At 40.0% G+C, this 21,394-nt stretch overlaps 1 protein-coding gene across 1 annotated transcript in view; it reads left to right on the forward strand.

Annotated features, from left to right (window-relative positions):
* The window catches only part of LOC307019916 (catenin delta-2-like), a 195,494-nt gene that overhangs the window by 62,254 nt on the left and 111,846 nt on the right, over positions 1-21,394 (forward strand). Inside the window, exon 3 of the mRNA XM_079651016.1 lies at positions 10,220-10,332. Coding sequence (XP_079507142.1) covers positions 10,220-10,332 — 113 coding nt within the window. The remainder of the gene's footprint in view (positions 1-10,219; positions 10,333-21,394) is intronic.

A 21,394-nucleotide genomic window follows, 5' to 3' on the forward strand; every position in this document is an offset into this window, starting at 1 on the left:
AGCTCTAAATGGGTTTATTTCCTACTTAAAGGACATAAAAAACGTTGTCTCGGTAGACAACTACACATCAACCTTGACAAATATGGCATGCAGGGTTCCTCAAGGCTCCATCTTAGGACCTTTGCTTTTTTATATCTATATGCTACCACTGGCTCAAATTATTAAAAACAACGATCTAAGCTATCATATCTATGCAGACGACACCCAGATTTATTTTAAAATTACACCAGGAGACTATTCTCCGATTAGAACACTGAGCAAGTGCATTGAGCACGTCAATGAGTGGATGACTCAGAACTTTCTCCAATTGAACAAACAAAAAACTGAGACCATTGTTTTTGTAGCAAAGAAGGACCGATTAAAAGTAATCACAGAGCTTCAGTCGGCAGACTACAAAGTAACTCACAAAGCAAGAAATCTGGGTGTAGTGATGGACTCAGACCTGAATTTTAACAGTCACATTTCAACAGTTATTACATCTGCATACTCTCACCTGAAGAACATATCTAGGATTAAAAAACTAATGTCACAACAGGACTTAGAAAAGCTTGTCCATTCTTTCATCCTCAGTAGACTGCAATAGTGTATTCACAGGGCTGACAAAAAAATATATATCAGAAAGCTGCAGCTGATACAGAACGCTGCTGCTCGAGTCCTCACTAAAATTTAAAGAGTGGATCACATCAGTCCGGCTCAGAAATCTTTACACTGGCTTCCAGTCGGCCAAATAATTGATTTTTAAGTTCTATTTCTAGTTGTTAAATCACTAAATGGTTTAGGACCAAAGTATATCAACGATCTCCTGCATAGCTATGAACCATCAAGGTGTCTCAGGTCTTCTGGAACAACAACAGACATCGTTCCGAGAGCAAGAACAAAACATGGAGAAGCGGCGTTTAGCTATTATGCCCCCACAATCTGGAACAAACTGCCTGAATCATGCACGTCCACAGAAACTCTTACTATTTTGGAAACATATATTTTTGCCGCTGCTTTTAATTGTACTGATTTTAATTGAACTGCTCATATTCACACTGTAGTTTGCTTTTTATTCATGTATTGTATAACTGTTGTGTTTATCTTAATATCTTTGCCTTTTAAATGCCTGTTGTAAAATGCCATTATATAATGTGTTTTTACTGTATCTGTTCTTAAATGTCTTTTATTTTATTTTGTAAAGCACTTTGAATTGTCGCGTACCGGAAGGTGCTATATAAATAAACGTGCCTTGCCTAATAAAGTCAATTTTTAACTTTTACGTCACGTATGAACCGAAACCTAACTCCGTTTTTTGAGCGGATTTCGCATACTTGGATCAGGAGTGAAAGAACGTTCTGAGTCTCTAAACACACAGGGGAGACATACAGTATATATGTATTCAATGCATTAAAAAGTGCATTTTGCATAATAATGGACCTTTAAAGTAAATATGTCAGCACTGTTCTTGTTGTCCTTAATTTGAATCTTTATGGTTTATTGCACTTATTGTAAGTTGCTTTGGATAATAGCGTCAGTTAAATGCAATGTAATGTCATATAATGTAGTAGGCAAAAAGTTGTGAATTGTTGGTATAGTCAATGAGATACAGTCCATTAGTGTATGGCGCTAATGTGCTTTGAGTCTATACTATTATAGGGGAATACAATTTGAGATTTAGTTAAATTAAGCCCAGGAATGCTATATCACGTAGAGCAATCAGGATGTTGATCGCTGTTTTCCCTCCTTGGCGAGAGGTGGACTTCTGAATTGGAACCGTATATTTGGGCTGTGACTGATGACTTTCATGAGTATTAGTATATAACGGTAGTGCAGTTAGAACCCTGTCCTCTTATTGTACTTTTTTTCTTGAACACATTTGAAGGGTTCCACTAGGACAGTAAGCTTTTATTGGGCAGAGTTGCAAATGTTTCCTCTTCTCCAAACAGCACCTGCAGACACAATGTGGTTTTTGGGAGGTAAAATGTCAATCGGCAATCCTCCAAGCAACAAGCAATAACCCGAGACAAAAATAACAAGGCCACAAGGTGTTCCAATGTGATTAAAGCAACAACGTCAAGAAGAGTCTGGAGAACTGTTACCCTTTAGATGTTACCTCATATGTCACGAACGTGGGCTTTTAACAACCTCGAGCCTTTCATACGCACTGCAGATTGAAAAAACGATTTTCCCTTGAAGCTTGATGAATGTCTTTTTGTACTTTGCAGCTAAATGAGCACAAAAAAGACCTTTTTTTACTCTGAATATTTTATACCTGCTCATAATTCATGTCTGTACTTAACCAGTTTTCAGGCTGTTATACACGGGGGGTTGGAAATACACACTGCAGTGAGATGAGGAATTAAACCCCAATTCTACAGCCGCAGTTATCGGGCAACAAGACAGATCTGTCTGGTTTGGGATGAACATTTAAGTAGTTTTGGTATCTGGAGAGCGCTAAATCTCCTTGAATCTGTCTTCCCCCTCGCTGCTTTTCAGTCAGCACAAGTTTTCCACCCCTGTATCTCATTTCACTTCTCGCTCCCTGCTCCCCTGGTCTCCATCTCTCTATCACTCCCCAGCTTCTCGTGTCGGCTTGTTTCCCTCCGCCTCAGGGACAACTTTATTACCAACTGAATGTACCTAGTATTTTTTTCCGGCCCAAAACAAAAGCACCAGACAGCAGCGGTCTTAGCTATACAGCCACCGTGACATTTTCTCCTTGAACGGGGGCCTCTTCTGAAACAACTAAATGCCAGGCGGACGCCACGGGGCACAATTAGACCGCTTTACACTAGAGAGAGAGAGGGACACACACACAACAAGCACACACACACACTGACACTTTGCTCCCCATGCGGCCCACCACTGTCCTACAGTCATTTATTTTACTTTACTAATTGCTTTAATGGGGTTTTCAGGGGGCAGCCTGTTCCTGTAAGCTAGTGGCTGTCTTGCCTCTGTCTCCATTAACCAACTCTGATTGGAACCGATCTTTAGTAATGCAATCAGTTGACAAGCTCTTGATTGTAGAACCTGCTCATTAAGACATAGATAATTGTTGTCCTTTGCACTTTATTGCTTATCAAGCTATGATTACTCAAACACACGCACAAACACACACATGCAAGCACACCATTCTGTAAGGCCAGTTAGGGTTTCTTTCCACTATGATGGATATGGTGATTAGGCTGTACTCATTTTTATTGTAACATTTAAGAGGAGCAACATCAGTGATTTCGCATAGATTTGCTTTTTCCTTACACATTTATTTTTCCTCCATTACCGTGAAATTGATCACAATAGAATATAGTTGCGTCTAAATGGAAACGTCACTCTTTTTACACATTTGTAAAGTCTTACTCAAACCCTTGTGTAAGGTCTTCTGTGACTCCAGAGTGGTGGTTCAAAGTCAGAAAATAACCTAGGGTGAAGTTATTAGGATTATGTGACATCAAATATGTAACACAAAGGCTGCATTAAACATTGGGGGTTTTATAAAGCGGGACCCACAATCTGTCAGCCATTTACTATTCTTTCATTTTTTTGAGTCCCTCAGTTTAATGTAATTTCAACAGTAAATTGCTGGTATATTGCTTTACACACATATTATGTAAGGTTTAAAAGTCGGGTAATGTGGTTTGATGGCATAAAATGGATTTAAAAAAAATCAATTGCTGCTTCGAACTGTACTTTGTAATGGCTCTTAATCATTTACTTATCCTTATGCAACTGATATTGCCTGGTAAATGTCTACATTTGACAAACGCCATTACCAAAGCTGGCTTTATTTTATTAATGTGTAGATCTCGAGTCTAAAAAGAAGATGACAACATTATTAGGGTTATTTTTTCAGACTTAAAAACATTTACCTAGAGTCACAAAAAACATCATGCACCTTATACATTTCACAGACTGAGTCCTTGTTACACGCATATTCATCTAATTTGTGCCTTTGTATTAGAAATAACTTGAAAGACTAAGGAATTCTAGATATTCAATATATTCTAAGATATTCTAAGATACATTAATCAGCTTTATGCAATCCAACATGTCAAACACACACACACACACACACACATACACACACACACACACACACACACACACACACACACACACACACACACACACACACACACACACACACACACACACACACACACACACACACACACACACACAATATACTCTAAGTGTAATGTAAGATGATCCTGCTGATCTGTGTCGTTTTATCCAAACACTCGATGGATGGACCATTTATCTCTGTGATTAAACCTTCACTTAGGCAGTCTGTAGATAAACATCCATGTCAACAGACCCAATGCAAATTTGGTTAAAGAAATGTGCGAGGGCTGGAGCTTTGCATATGCAGCATGTATTTGCAAGGATGTCGTGATTGGTTTAGTTGAACTGTGGCATCTAGGGAGTGGGAAGTGGACACGTCAGATAAAGGAAGGCAAAAACAAAGAAAGGATTTTAGAAAAGGGCTGGGAATTATTCACTGGACTTCTTTGTGTTTTTGGACGTGACTGTGGCACCTGTTCGGAAGCCATGTCGACAGATTTTGAGCCAGATTGCATTTGGGTAAGAGATAGTTGTGCATGCTTGTTCTTTTAAGTGAAGCTTCACTAAGTTCTGCATTGATGATTCTGTACACTTATTGATTCAAAAATGAAAAGAGCTAGTTCGGTAACAACTGTAGCAGGCAAGCTAGTGGCTGGTAGGCTACAGCATGTTGGAACATGCTACAGTAGTTATCGGATTATTTTGTAACTTTTGTAAACCATATTGTAACTTTTGTAAACTGAAAGCACACTATAGGGTTAAAGTTGTTATATAAAAATACAACACCTTGACTCTGGACAATATCATATAAAGTGCTTTCCCATAATAAGCATTCTGCTGCCAACAGTGCCAAACATGTCTTGATAAGCCATGGCTGTGTGTAGATTGTGTGCTTTTTTGTGTGCTTGCATGAACTTGCTGCAACTAATTTGCTTCCCCCCCTTCACTCCTTACATCCTATTTCGGCCCATGTAATTTCACTGAGACAGAACACACGGTGTGTGAGTGCACACGCGTGTATATGGCTTAAGTGTGTGTAGGCATGTGTGTTTGTGTGTAGGTATGCGTGTACTATTTTGAGTGTGTATACCTCCCTCCATCTTGCCTCCCATCCATCTTCTGTGTCTCCCGGCCCCCTTCTCCTTAAATCCCCCCTTTGCTTTTCAGTGATGGTGTCTAGGGGGAGGCGGGGGGAGAGTGAGAAGTGCAGATGGTCTAGTCATAGAGAGAGAAAGAGAGAGAGAGAGAGGTAGGGTGAGAGGCAGAGAGTGGCCGGGTGAGCGGCGGGCTTTTTTGGCAGGGTCGGCCGGTGGGAGGGCCCATTGTGATGCAACGTTGCATAAATAATGCCACAGGGCTTCTGAATGCTCCGTTGCCATGGGGACCTTTGTGCCTGGGTGAACACTGTGTGTGTCTGTGTGTGTGTGTGTGTCTCGTGGCCCCCAAGGAGAGAGAGAGAGAGCGCGGCAGAGTTGCAGTCAGCTCAAGTGACACCAGAGTCTCTCTATGTCTCTCTGCCCCTCTCTCACTTGCTGTGTCTGATCCGGGACAGATGAGTGTTTGGAGGAGGGAGCGTTGTTGTTGCTTTTTGACTAGGAGGGAGCTAAATAAAAGCAGGATACTTTGGGAATTTGCCTTTGCAGTATGGTCCATGTGAAGGTACGTGGAATCACTCCTTTTTGTATTGATCTTTTCATTGTTTTTGCCGCCTTTTTTCAATTTGTCTGAATTCATCCGATCATGCCTGATCCTCTGCAGTAACAGGTGTCTGCCTGTCAGTACTGAATCAGAGGGAGAAGTGATCAGAGGGGCAAAGGGGGAAAAGGAGGGAGCTTTTGTTTGGATGCTTTCAAAAAAAGCCTTACAAGTGAATTCTCACGGCTCACCATCCAGCTAGTTAGTCAGCTCGCTTCAGCCTCTATGCACTCAGCTGTAGCAGCACCAAACAAGCAAACAAACAAAGCAACACAGGCGTTTCATCTTTCCTCTATCTGCTCCGGAGAAGATGCCACGAAGTAGGTTGTTTTTTCTCGCTTTTCTTGCTTCTACATCAGCTGATTAGGGTGGTTAGATTGATTTGATTTGAAAAAGTGAAATCCCACGGGGACAATCTTGTTGTTGTCTTGCAGGCGGCGATGTTTGAGATACGAAAAGTGCAGTTCTTAACTCTATGTGATGGCTGTTCTTGCATCTTTTGAGCAGCTTTGTAGCAAGTGGCTGGTTTGTGCTTGCAACTTATCAAAGGAGAACGGCTTTTATCTTCAAATGAGCCTTCAGCAGGGAGATCATAGACACTCAAATCATCCATGTGTTTCTTGCAGATCATTGTCTCCACTAAACTTTAACATTGTGATGATTGATCTTATGGCCACTTACAGATAAAAAGGTGAAATTATTTATAAATAGAGCCAACTCAGCACACTTAGTTAAGTTAGGTGTTTTTGTTGTTGTTAACTCTATCTCTTGAACATCTATATTTTCATCCGCAGTGCAGTGTAGACACATCTATGTATCATCATGTTTAGGATGGAGAGTCTGCATGTTGCTCTCACAGTATTTAAACTTGGGAGATTGTTCAGCTGTGTGTGTGTGTGTGTGTGTGTGTGTGTGTGTGTGTGTGTGTGTGTGTGTGTGTGTGTGTGTGTGTGTGTGTGTGTGTGTGTGTGTGTGTGTGTGTGTGTGTGTGTGTGTGTGTGTGTGTGTGTGTGTGTGTGTGTGTGTGTGTTGTGTGTGTGTGCAGGCGCATTAGAGCACGTTAACAACAACAGACTGTTCTGCATTCACAACATTTTCAACTGACAGATGTCTGAAACTTCATCTCACCTTGAACTTTGAATAAATCCTTTGTTTATTTTGCATGCCACCACAGTCAACAGCAAAAAAAAACTTTTGCAAAATCATATCAAAACACAAGTCGGCAAGCTTGAAACATGTTTACACTCTCAAACATTCGGTTATTAAAAAGCAAGCATTTTGTGAAAATGCATGTGTTTTGGGAAGTAGCAAACGTACGATAAACAGTAGTTTGGCTGTTGTTAAACCCCATTTACTTCCATTCAAGTAAATGGGGGTGGCTGCGAGGGAGTGCGGTCATCTTTCAACCAGAAGGTTGTGGGTTCGATCCCAGCCCATGCAGTCAACATGTCGATGTATCCTTGGGCAAGATACAGATACCCTGAGTTGCTCCTGATGGCATAGCCAACGGCGTGTGAATGTGTATGCATGTTAGTTCCTAGAGTAACATACACTGCTCTGTATGAATGGGTGTGAATGGGTTAGCGACATGTAGTATGTAAAGTGCTTTGAGTGGTCTTAAAGACTGGATAAAGCGCTATACTGTATAAGTACAGTCCATTCAACAACACTTTTTTCAGTTTTCTATTCTCTGATCACATGGAGACATGTGAGAAAAACAATGTTATACTGAACAAGTTAACACAGGTCGAGATATTGATACACACATGGTCATTTTGTTATTGAAGTATTCCTGACATGAAGTCAATGGGAAACGTCGTACAAGCGTGGCACTAGAAGAGATATATATCTATTAACTTAAAGGTGGGGTAGGTAAGTTTGAGAAACCGGCTCGAGATACACTTTTGGTTATATTCCATGGAATGCTCTTAACATCCCGATAGCAATGAATATCTGAAGTGCTTTGACAATAAATCCATAACAACATTTCATCTGTGGAAGCCGTAGTACTGTAAAAAGCACGACCAATCATTTTTAGCCGGCCCGGCTAAAATAACTGGATGGCCTACCTGCCTGTCAGCCTTCCATCTGTGCACAAACTTATCTCGTGCCCTCATTGGTCATGTGCGCGTTCATGTGTGTTGGAGGAGGGGCTCTCTAAGGAAGTGGCAGATTTGTTCCGACTATGTATTTTCAAGTTCTAGCGCACTCAAGCTGGTTTCTCCAAAATGACCTACCCCACCTTTAATGTCACTGCAGCTAGTTTTAAAGTGTAAGAACTTCTGCTCTCTTATTTGAATAAGCTCTAAAACCAATGCATGTGCACGCCGGTCATGTGTCTTTATACTTATCTGTGTCCATACTTGAGCCAGTGCATAATTACAATGACAATTGCAATCGGATTTGTTAACCTACTACATCAATGATTCATTCTAATCAAATGTTATCATTATGGTGAGAAGCGTGGAGTCGCCTCAGGCATCATCAGGCATTTAATCTCCCACGGACCACCACTCGGCTTTCCATCAGTACTCTTAAAATGAAGATGTGTAATCCTAATCAAATTAATGTTCCTTCTTTCTTGTAAAAATTATATTTTGAGAGCATTTTAAGTGTAAAACTAGCATAGTGAATATCTGTCTCTGACGGTGTCTGTGCAAACAGATCAGTATTTTTATTCACTTTTAATGACATGCAATTTCTTTCTAAATGCACTGTATGAAGCTTAATTAGGCTTGAAACCCCACAAGGATTTGGTTTTACTAATGTAATGAGACATTTATTTTGCACATAAACAATTTGGGCACTAATGGGTGTTGAAAAGTGTCTTATTTACCTTTATAATAAGTCATATTTGTCCTGCATGTGTGCTTGTGTCACTTCAAATATCCTCAAACATTGAGTTACTGTTGTCACTTTAAAAGACAGCAATTGATCATCATATTAAATTACATTTATAGAGATTAATCAGATTCAAATTCAGACTTTTATAACTTTTAGATGAGCTCACATCTCTTTCAGAGTATCTCCTTTGTATGCAAATGGTGACCGGGGAGCATTTATAGATTGTATCTCCTGCTCTGACATGATTTATTATAATTCCATCACTTTTATCATCTGGAAAGCTACCAGGAAAATGTTCAAGCAATTTAAGATCTAAATCATAATTTCAGGACCATTGCTCCAGTGTGCAGGATCTCAGTGCCCTTGGCTTGATTTAAAACCATCTGCGATCCAAATATTTATTTGTTTTCTTCACACAAGTTGGTTAAATCACAGGTTACGTTTAATCAGCTATAATGATCGTAGCAGCAGACACAAATACTATATAATCAGCCATTTGATTGTTTGTTTGTTTGCTGTGCGTAAGTTAATTGATAGTGGTTCATCACACATTGAATAGCATAAATTAAGCATGAAAACAATGGAAGAACCGTTCATCAAAACACGTTCTTTCACATGTACAAAAGTGATTAAAGGGAACTTAAAATGAAAATGGAGGATTCAAAGAAAATCCATTTTAATTGACACACGTACACAGCACCGCATACACAATGAAATGTAGTCTTTGTATTTGACCCATCCAATGTGACATGTATTTTACTTAAGAATTGTAATCAACTGCCAGTTTACTGTTATTTTAGAACATTTTTTGGGTGTTTTTGGCACAATTATATATATTTTCTTTTTGTAGAAAAAGGATAACACTTCATTATTTGTTTAAAGAACATTTATTGACACATGTGCAATATGATCGAATGTTAATTGTTTGTGGCGATTATCCAATCCTGATATCCTATATCTTAAGGGGGACTATCACATCTATCTTTTTAGGTTTATTTGTATGTCTTTCTTGACAGACTCGGAGGACAGATATTCAACAAGAACAGAAATAACGTTTTAGGGAAACAAAACAAATATATTGTCGCATAACTGCTTCCTGATCCACCTGGTTTTATGAACATCAACATCCAGTTCTCTCATGGTGAGAGCGCTTCTTTAGGGTGCGCAACATGGCATCTACGTAATGGGTATTTAACTGGGGTGATGTGACTGACAACCTCTTTCATCCCTCCCTTCATATCAGCCACCACATGGTAACAGCAGGGTGTAAATCCATACAGCGTGCTTGTCAGGCAGGCTTCAAACTAAAGCTTTAATGCAAAACTGACACTTTATGTAGAAAACAACAACAACATTCTACATTCCCCAAACTTCATCTGTTTCTCAACTTTGCTAGTAGCAGAATAAAAAATGTCACATATGGGATGGCGTTAGTGTGGTGTCACTGTTTGCGACATTTCTCACCGACTCTGCCAGACACAGTGATATTTAGCCTGTTCTCCCACCACAGACGGCAGAGTCCATTTCACAACAATTTAAAATGTGTTTGACAACATGGCCAAAATAATGTTCTGGAAGGCTGTAAATGTGTTAATAAGCAGAATGTTTTGACATGTCTTTTTCTCTTTCCCTCCAGGAGTTGCAGTTTGAACGTCTGACCAGGGAGCTGGAAGCAGAGCGGCAGATCGTTGCCAGTCAGCTGGAGAGATGCAAGCTTGGCTCTGAGACCGGAAGCATGACTAGTATCAGGTGTGTTTGCGTGTTTTACTCACACCTGTCAGATCCTCTTCTGAACGCTCTACCTTTGTGTGTCAGTTTTGCTCTTGCAGGTGAATGGCTTCAGAGCTGGTCACATTAGAGGTTCACTCTTGATTTGTGCCCAAAAGTAATCTAGATCAGGGGTCTCAAACTCAAAGCCCGGGGGCCAAATCCGGCCCGCGACTTCATTTTATGTGGCTTGCAAAGAATATGATATGTTTTTTGTACGGTTACATGCCACTTTACAGAAGCAGGATGCCCATAAACTACATGTCCCACAATGCATCTCGAAGAGACTTACAATTATTTGCCCTGGACTTCTGCTTTCAGACCTAGTTAATTACTAAGTTATTACCCTATCCTATAATAATCCAATTCAGAGGCAATAATGGAATATAATACATTATTGTATATATATTATATAGTTACAACCGGCCCTTTGAGTGCAACCTTTATGTGAATGTGGCCCGCGATGAAATTTAGTTTGACACCCCTGATCTAGATGATTGAATCCACATGTCAAAACACACCATTTTGTTTGAGGCGAGAGAGAGAGACTGAGATCCTCCTGCATTCCTGTGGTGCACAAGATTGTGTTCCTTACCACCTTACCCACACACCTACTACAGTTAATGCAACGTGTATCTATATTTTCTTATAATTCACACAATCACCGTATATCAAATGAGAAGAAATACATACATCTGGTAGCTATATATCTTTCTTTGCCTGAATATTCAAATAAGATATGTATATCTTTTGTTTTTTTAATAAGTAACCACAGTTTCTTTTAAACAAAGATCTGGACATCACATCACATTGAGTTCCAGTACAACAGGACGTCAAACTAAATGATGGATTAGCAAAGTTTGCCATTGTTAAAGTGACAGTTAATTACAACTCTGCATGGTATTTTGCGCTTACAAAACCCTGAAAAACATGTACTGCGTGTGCAACTGATTTAATTAGACAAGCAAGGCACATGAATTACAAATTAATACAATTAACATAAACAGCAAAAACTTGTAAACAGCAAAATAATAATAAACAAAACAGTACATATGTACATATCAACAGTGACAGATGTATATCTAGAGTATCTCTATTGAATTTACAATATGTACGGATTAACAAATAGAAGTCAGTGTACTTTGATAGGCCAGCCCTAATGATATGATTGGTGTAGCTATTATCTATGCAAGCTAGTTGACTACATTTGTAACCACACAAAATAAAATATGGTTGTACGTTTTTTAAAGACAGTGACCTCCAGAGTAGCTTTATAAATGAACAAAGAAGAACAGTTTTTACTTATTAAGTTTTTATGCAACTAAATTCCATTAATTATATTCTATTCAGCTGAGCTCATTTTAAAAACAAGTAGGCTATTAGCTGTTATCAGTTCTCACTAGTGTTATTCGTTTTCTTGTCCTCATTATGAACTTGCAGAATGACAACGGGAAGGTGAATGGGACATGAGGCAATTAGGCTGTAATCACTTTAAAATAAGTGTGAAAACTAAAGCGCAAGAATGATAACTTAAAACCTCTTATAAACCTGGTTGTATGTGTCTTCTTTGCTTCAAGAAAGGATACAGATCTGTCCAAAACTCATGTGGAGGTTTACTGACAAGATGAAGATGCAATCTTAAAGCCCTTTCCTTCACATTGAGTACACACACCGCAGCACCTTTAAGCTCGGAGACGCACCAGGAATGAATCAATATCACTTTGCAGCAGGAGGCTTTGAACTTGAAAGAAATCTGACTTTGATTCCTACACAGTTAATCTGGATTTGATGATCATGTAACCAAATCCTTTCGCATAAACTGCATATCATTCTTCACTATGTTTTCTTTTATTATTATGACACATGAGTGTTATAGCCAAAACTCTATACATTTATAGGTTTTAGTTTTTTGCTTGTAGAATTGGCCCGACACAGACCATGTGATACACTAACATAGAAACCTAATCTCTTTAAACCTCTCTAATTTCCTAATTTGTCAGGTTTAATCAGGTGGGACAACATCACCCAGAATACGTTTGTTTGCAGAACTAGAGAGCAGAATGTCATATTCGGTGCCAAAATCATGCCACCCCTGTCAGTGTAACACGGTGGATCAAAGCGACTGCTTTTGGTAGTTCAAATTGATTATTGGCTCAGGTCTAATGGCACAAAGCAAATCCCCAGCTTTGCAAACATGACATGCTATTAATTCTCTATTAAAAACAACGATTGCTTCTTACGAAGAACCAAACAATGTGCAGCTGCCGCAGGAGTCCATTGTTCTGCTCAGGGCCTTCCGTTTTTTTTTTTTTAAGTGACCGTCATATTATCTTCTGCTGATTGAGTTTGGACCCTGGTGTCGTCTCTGCTCTGATCTCACAGAACACATTCCATACCAGCCCAATGTGAAAACAGCACTCCTGACACAATAGTGGTAACACACTGAGCCTGCCTCTCAGGACATAGTAACATGATTAAAGCATCTGGCTCTCTCTCTCTCTCACACACACACACACACACACACACACACACACACACACACACACACACACACACACACACACACACACACACACACACACACACACACACACACACACACACACACACAAACAATCCATCATATGTTCTCCTCTTTGATTCCATTAAGCGAACGGGGATTCCGTCCGTCTCAAACTAATTACTAGTCTGCCGGCATTGTAATTCTCGTTTCAATTTGAGGGGTGGACCAACAATGAGCAGCAAAGAAGTTCTAAAACCGATTCATTCACGTATCTAATTAACTGGCCATGCATTTAGCTGCTCAACGCTGTCACAGGGCTGCATTGAGAGCCTCCATTTAAAACAGATCCAACTTGGGAGATGGAAGAGGTGTGGAAGCCAAACAAAAAAACCTTTTTCCACTTCAACACCCAGCTGCACACAGATTAAATGGGTTTATTATTTAGTGAGAAGCAGAGTGTCTTGTGATTTCCAGTCTTCCCTTGCTTTTTATAGGCAGTCCACTTTGTTTAGCTTGGATGTAATTGCCAAAAAGATGAATGATTTGGCAAAACACACAATTACAACAAGGCTAATCAAAAAGTATGTAACTCGTGTAGGATTCATTCTTTAATTACCTCCTTAGTATTGTTGCTGTTTTAAATAGTGTATTCGCTGCGTGTCCTTGCAAACATAAGGGACAGCATTTAATCTGCAGCGACAAAACATGTACAGGAAATGGATCGTGTTGAAGGACCATTATTACATTGTACAAATGATGTGCAATGTTTAAAATGGGTAACAACATCTGAGAAAGGGACACAATAGTTAATATATAATATTAACAAAACTGCTCTTGAGCCTCAGATGAATTATTACAATATCTCTGTCCAAGTGACATTGGCCTCTTTCCTGACTGTAGGATTAAATACACATGCTGGCCAGTAAATAGTAAATTGCAGGGGAAAGAAGACATTGCTCCACTTAAAGAAGGGGTGGCCTGGTTGAAGTGACTCATTAGAACACCCCTATGGTTTTGGAGAATGGCACAGTCCAACCATCCAGGCCCATCTACTTTGCCAGGTGTGGTTCAGGAGTTCAGCCTATTGCCACGAGGAAAGTGAGCAACAAGACAACTACAGGAACAGGGTTAGCTCTTTTTATTTAAAATAATAATAAATTAAGCAGGATTGCTTGTACTTGAACTAGCAAAGAACGTAGAAAATGAATAGCTTTTTAAAATATCTTTTTATTTCCTCCGTTTCATTTAGCTATTAGCAAACGTCTTTTAGCATGGCCCAGATGCATTTTTGCCGGTGTAGTCTTTTGTTTTCCTCTTTAGCAACAAGTTATGTGATATATTTTTGTGAGTTGCCTGGCTTACCATGTTCTAACTCCAAGTCTTGTTGCCGTTTAGGTGCAGGTTTCAGGTCTTTTTCTCACCATTAGCAAAAGTGATGTATTGGTGTCATCCAGGTTAGCATTACTTGCTGCTAGCTACCAATTCTCCCTCATTCAATGCTTCTGGGTCACATTTACTTTATTTAGCTGACAGTTGTCCAGCAAGGCAATGGTTCCAGAAAAATATAGTTCTCTAAAAAGGGATCTAATTGTTTTGCAACAACTTAATTTTAAAATGCTCCAAGGGTCTCGATACTGTTAACTAACACAATATTGCACCAGGATCCTGTATTGTTTATATGGAAACAGTGTTTTCCCATTGAATTCTTAACACGAATTCAATGAACACCTTTCTTTCTGAGCTGAAACTAGTTTATATTTAAGCCTATCGTGTTTTTTTCTTTTAAGCTCATAATCCAAATGGTTAAGAATGATAGACTTAATCTAATTCACTTATCCCTCTATAAAGTCTATTAAACCGTCCATTCAATGTTTCATTTGGAGGATCACTACCTAGAATCCCGGAAGCATGTATTGTTGTTTCTTTGAAAAACTCCCTCACAGACAGTCTTATTGGCTTTCCCAAAGGAGCAGCTCTAGTTTCTACTCCCAAAGTAGTCTCACATAGCCAGACCATCCTGCAAGGTGCTGTGTCAGCAGCACAGGAGAAAGGTCTGGCTACACTCATTATCGTTCTGCCACAGGGGAAAAGAACATTCCTTCTTGTTTGTATTTCTTTAAGCCAGTCAAAGTAAGCACAGGATGTATCGACAGAGCCCTGCAAAATACATAGCATAACAAATATTCTGTCCATAGCAGCCATATACCCACATTTTACAACCAATGATACCTTGTTCACACCAACGCAACTCCGGTTCAAGCTCCGTGCTAAAGCTTTTCAGGTTCAGAATCGGTTCTTCGGTTTAGCTCCGGCTCTTTTCACACCGTCCAGAGTCCGACTCATTGCGTCACCGTTTGCGTCATGATGTTACCGTTTGCGAGCCTGCTTCATAAAGCCAAACCGCGCGGAAACCCCTCACAGCTCACACCGACTACAACAACAATGGCCGATTGTGCTCCAGCTTCCTCTGTACCTCTTCGGAAGACCAGATTCCCAGTAGGTAGCTGGTCTCTTCAGTGGACCACTGCTGCTTGTTAAGTTTCTCCATCGTTGTGTAAAAACTGGATAAAACGCAGCCTTTTTGCTGTTGTTCAGGAGTTGATCCCGCCCCTGCCCCTACCGCCACCTCAACGTAAGCGTGACGTATGTGGTGCTTTTGCTCCAGCCGGACACTTTTTTGGTGCTGGAATTGAACCGGATTCCGGAGCTAAGAGGCTGCTCCGCTGCGGTGTGAACAGGAAAAGCTGTTGCTTTTCAAGCTCCAGCTCCGAACCGGCCCTCAAACACCGTTGGTGTGAATGAGGTATGAGTCAGACTACTCCCAGGCGAACCACCGGTTTAGCAGGGCATATGTAATATAACCATTGTTGTTATGACCAGGAACTCTTTGTTGTTTTCAGACACCTTGGCTGATGCCACCGATAAAAAAAAAAAAAAGGAGCAAACAATACGGGAAACTGTGAAAACTGTGTATTGTAGCTTAAATCCAATTGATATGTGAATCATCGACCAAAATGTCCCTTTTTTCTTTAGTTAGAAGTCTTTTTATTTGTCCCATAAACTTGATTTTGACAGCTCTATTATATAAGGAATTCTGTCCCCAGATGGACAGACAGGTCAAACTACAACAGTTGAATTAAGCGTTGAGTGTTAAGTGCAGCTGTTTGACTGTGAGGGGGCTGGCAGTTCAGGATTCAGCGCCTGTTGTGATGTGGAAGAAAAATACTTTTAGAAGTGCTAATGAGATCTTCAGCTCTGCCTTTGTTTCCAGTTTTAATCAGTAACCACAGGTCGCAGTGTCTGCCACGGCATATGCTGCTGCTTTATCATTTCAAAAGCGACAAATCCGCTGTGTGAATGTGTGTGTTGCTCTATCAGTCAAGCTGAGACAATGTTTTTGTCTGTTGGGAAAAAGGAGTGTGATATACATGGCCCCATTAGTTAAAGGACCATTCCACCCCAAATGTCAAGGTTGCATTCCGTGCATTGGTGATTCTTGTGGGTTTAAACTCCATACGAAGTGGATAAACTGAGGAAATGGTAAATATATTTGATTATGATTTCATTGTGCATGTAATTGGTCAATGACACACCACTCTTTTCTATTTACTATCACTTGAGCTCAGAGTAACTTTTGCAACATGTTTATCACACATTTTGTAAGACATTAGCCAAATTCAATGGCTAAAATGCCTAACTTCTAAGCTATTTGTCTTGCCTGCCATTGGTAAAACCGAGAACAACTGCATTTTCCTTGTCTTAGGGAGGCTCCTACCCTAAACTTGTTGTTTAGTTATTCAGTTTCCCTCTCAATCCCTTTTGTATTTTCTTGTTGGAATATCACTTTAGTTTTTTCAAAATTTTGTGTCAACAGCTTAAAATTCTCTTTGAATTCTTCCTGTTTTTGTTGCATTTGGTTGCACTAGTTGGCTAAATTTGATCGCACACAAAAGTGCCTAGCAATCTCCAACGAGTTCAAAGTAACTTAGTATCCTGAATTGATTACGACCAAGAAATATCACAAGGGACACCCCAGGACGTTGGTATCTCTCTCTGCTTTCTGTGTTGGTGTTCCCCACTCTGCCTAGTGTTTACTTGCTTCCTGGCTAAAGTCCCTCTATCTAATCGTCCGAGTGGACCTCCGACAGCGAGCACACACCCGGTGCACACCGCAGTGGCCCTTCCACTCTTCTGGCAGAGGAGTCGCCTCCTCCCAGGGTGGGCCATTTATCTGCCTCTTTTGGCTCTGCATATTTGCGACAGTTGTCCAGTAATCGGATGCCCGGCTGCTTGTCTGGCCGTTAAATGTTGAGTGTGTGTGTATGTGTGCGTGCACAAGCATTGGCTGTTACCATAGCACCCGGCGAGACCCGCTACCGCTTGTCTGGCGGGATAATGTCTATTGAGGGCCCATTACCCAGAAGCTGTCAGAGCGAATACTGTGGCTCTCCCTCTGCTCCTCATCAGCAAACGTTAACTAACAAGATGTTTTGCAGAGGGGGCATATTGCTGCATTAATGCATGAGAAACATTAGCTGTTTGTATTCAATTGAAAAATTATTTTCAAAGAAACATTACTAATGGTAATTTCAAGGACTCCCTGTGAGGCAATCGAAAGAGTCAAAACATGTAATGTCAGGTCGGTTGGACAGAGCGTTCTACATCCAAGGTCTTGCTGGTGAGTAGGAGTGGACGATATAGGGGGTGTTTCTCAATGTCGAGTACGCTTGCTTGGTAGCACATGTCTTCCGAGCGTCTTGCTTCAGAAGCGAGGCAAGAATACTCCCTGCTATTCGGAAAACAAAGAGTGGAACAGGCTAGCAAGTGTGCAGGTGTGCTTCTTATGAGAGGCCCCACCTTACATTTTCCGCCACAGATTTGGGGAAATGTGTCCGTGCGCAAAGCATTGTGGGGATTTTAAGACAGCGGAGTCTACACATGTGCAGCCTCGACATTTCTCCAAACGAAGTACGCGGGGCTCGGTAGAATTCCAAGTATGCTGGACATTGGAACAGTACTTCGGCGGCACTCGATGACGTAGTATGCTTGAAATAGTGGCTCTGGAGCAGATCGCGATTGAGAAACACCCAGGGACATGCCTTGATCTTTCTTACTACATTTTTTTGTTATCTACTCATTGTACAATAAATAGACATGACCTTGACCATTTTTGCTGACCTCAATATGTCCGTTATGTTAACATGCGTGTTTGTTTTCATAAATATGTCGCCAACATTTTGGCCAATGGGATGCCAGAATAAACTGAGAGGCTTAATTAATTATAAGACATGTGCATTGTAAAGACTATGAACATTTTTGTAAAAATTCCTTAAAAAAAGAACTAGCCTATCTATTGTCAATAAATAGATAACAATAAAGAGGAGCAGAAAATACTTCTTATCAAAACTGGCCCCATCTCATCATCAACAGATTACATTACATAATTCACATTCCCATAGGCACCATAATGAGGCTATAGCCCTGTGGACAATTACAATAACCCTGAATAGCCCTATAACGAGACTAACAACGTCCTGTGTGATTTCCTTTACTCCGCTGCTGGTTCCCTTATTTCCCAGTTGCCATAGCAACCATCTCTGAAGTAGAATGACCTGTTGATCGTGTCATGCAAGGTGTATTTAATTAAGTTAACTGTATTTTGTTTTGCTTTGGTTTGCTGGCAGCTTGATATAAATGAATCTTTTCAACATTATCCGACCTCGCTCAACAGGGAAAAGAGAGAAGATGATGCAGAGAGATAGAGTGGGACCCCACCTGTGGCAGGAGACAAGAGACCCTCGGGTGCTACTGTCTCCTGCCAGGGCTGATGGATGTGTAACAAGTCTTGTGTCAAGCTATACTCCTCTTTTTAAATAGTGTTTCTCACAGCGATGCCGCGGGTTTAGGTAAGGTTGGCCTTAATTCATGCATTGCAGATAACAATCGGTTGGGGTTTGTTCTAAGGTTGGGTTCAGGTACATGTAAGAAACTCAAATCAATTGGGAAATTGACATCACGTTATTATGCCTCTCATTTTTCAGCTGTTTTTTGTCTATGTCTGCATCTGCGCTTTGTCTGCCCTCGGGAGCATGCTGAATGATATTTCTTAACAAAGAAAACCTATTGTTATTGCAGGCGTGTACTATTTTTCATTCATTAAGGATTCTAGTGTGTTGGAGGCATACAGTATGTGACTCAAAATTTACTTTTAAATGCCACAAGCCTGCGTCGAGCCTTGTTCATTAATTACTCTAGTTCCATAGCCCTGAAAACAAAAAATGAAGCACCAGGGAAGAAAAAACATCTGGCCCCTCACATTCCCCCTCAATTATATACTGTGTAAATATGGCAGTTATATTGCTAATTAGGAAACATTCTATGCAGTTTTCCCATACGTTTTCATATCGGGCCACTGATATTTTCAAAAGACAGAGCGTCAAAGTCAGAGTGACGAGCCTGCACTGTGTTGCATATGGCTGAGCCATAAAGGATGTGAACTGCGGAGCGATATCGCAGAGTTAACTTCTCTCTTTATATTAATGTGAGAGCTATAGTCCCTTGAGCTACAGTTGGGCTGAACGCCTCTATATGACTGTAGAGTTGTTTTGAAGTATCAAAAGTGGTGAGAACAGAGGATCAGAGAGAGAAAGACGGAGTTTGAGGAAAGAGGGAAAAAAAGAAGCTCTCTGGCTCAGTTTGATTCAGTTATGCAGTATTTGCCAGTTGGAGTTATATTCACTCCGATAGACTTTAGTGTTACTGCTGTAATTATACACACAGATCATATTCATCATTTAACTTTCGTTAGAGGCTGATACATCAAATCATTTGGTAGGATTCACGTTTTTTCTTGTTTTTTCTAGTTTACACACATAGTATTTGTTTGCATGTGAATTACTTTTTGGCAAAAAGGCATCATTGTCAAAATAACACACACAGCACAATTCATTTACCAATTGGATGTAAAAACATGTTTATGACAGTCAAAATCAGGGCTGCAACGATTAATTTCTTTACCTACTAATTATCCAATTATGTTCTAGATTTATAAACTAATTATGTGGTATATAAAATGTCAGAAAAACGTGAAAAAATCCAACTGATGCCTTTTTAATGTCTTGTTTTGTCACACCAAAACCCAGAAATATTCAGTAAAATGTCTTATCATTTTCTGTTATTTTTGCATGTATAATAACTTTAAAGATCTGAAATTCTGTTAAGCTCTAGTCAAAATGGGCTTACATTTATTAAATCAATAAATGGCAGTGTGAGTTTTGTGAGACCTCACACAATGACAACGTTTTTATCCGAGCTGTCTTTTGAAGTTTTTGTTCTTTCATTTTCAAAGGTTGTTTTGGTGAAACACGGCTTTCTACGATGCCCCTGAACTGCATCATCTTGGATAACACTGCCCGCTCCTCTCTAAATGCCAGTGCTCGGAATGGTTAAAAAATTCAGCCTGGATAAAACTCCCACACATTTTTTGTCTTGGCCAATGTCCCCACATGTTGAGTACAGCTAAGGTAAACAATTTGGTATTTTGAAAAATATTTTAAAAGGCTCTCATTGAATTAAAGGAAAATCTTTATTGGCAAAACAAACCCTCGTGTCAGATTAGAGCATCACATTTGTGTTTCAATAGATAATTTGTGATCTTTAGAATTTCTTTAATTATCTTTGACATTATTTGGCAACATTGAAGCGCAACCTTTACATTTCTTCACAGTTTGGATGTAAATTAGTATGTCTTAATTGGCTCAGACATATGGACTATGAAATTACTCTAATGCTTATGATGGTGCCTGTTTTGATGATGTAAGCGATGAGGATCTTCATTTTTTAATCCTTATTGATCCAAAGAAGGCTGACTGCTTGATGATAACAGCGGTGGGTTCTTGTGTGTGTTGTTGGTATTGATCTCACAGCGAGAGGGAATAGGAAGGAAGGTTGCGAGGTACATTTCAAACACTAGCATTCGTTGTGGTCCATACTGAACTCTGCGTATTTATCTTACGGAGCGACTTTGAAGCAAAGACAGGGCAGCAGAGAAAGAGAAAAAAGGCCAGCAATCTATACAGGTGAATGGAGACAAGAGTAAGGCGGGATGGGAAATGTTTGGCGGGGACACAGGATTATTTTCATGGTTTTGCACAAGACTTATTGCGGATGACCTGATGCCAGCTTTGACCTCGCATTACACTTCAGTTGCAACACTGTAGTAGAAAATTACTTTTACTGTTTGACTAATGAAAGAAAAGCAGGTTACTTTATGACACACAAGGTTGGATCAGCCGAGCAGGCAGTAAGTCAATAAGAGCATGATAATCTTATGTTTCCCTTCATTCACCAAGGGCCACATTATGTTTATGTATGATGTTTTGTGCTATTGGTTTATTCTACTGTTGTGAGAAGCCTATCCGCCCTGCTGACTTCAATTTTCTGTTGTCATGGAAGCTGTACGCAGTTGCTCTGGGTTGTTAAATGTATGTTGTTCACAACTTTTATTATCGTTATGATTTCAGGACTGTTATTTCCCAGAGT

The sequence above is a fragment of the Notothenia rossii genome (assembly GCF_949606895.1).
Source record: "Notothenia rossii genome assembly, chromosome: 9".
In the NCBI taxonomy this organism is placed as follows: domain Eukaryota; kingdom Metazoa; phylum Chordata; class Actinopteri; order Perciformes; family Nototheniidae; genus Notothenia; species Notothenia rossii.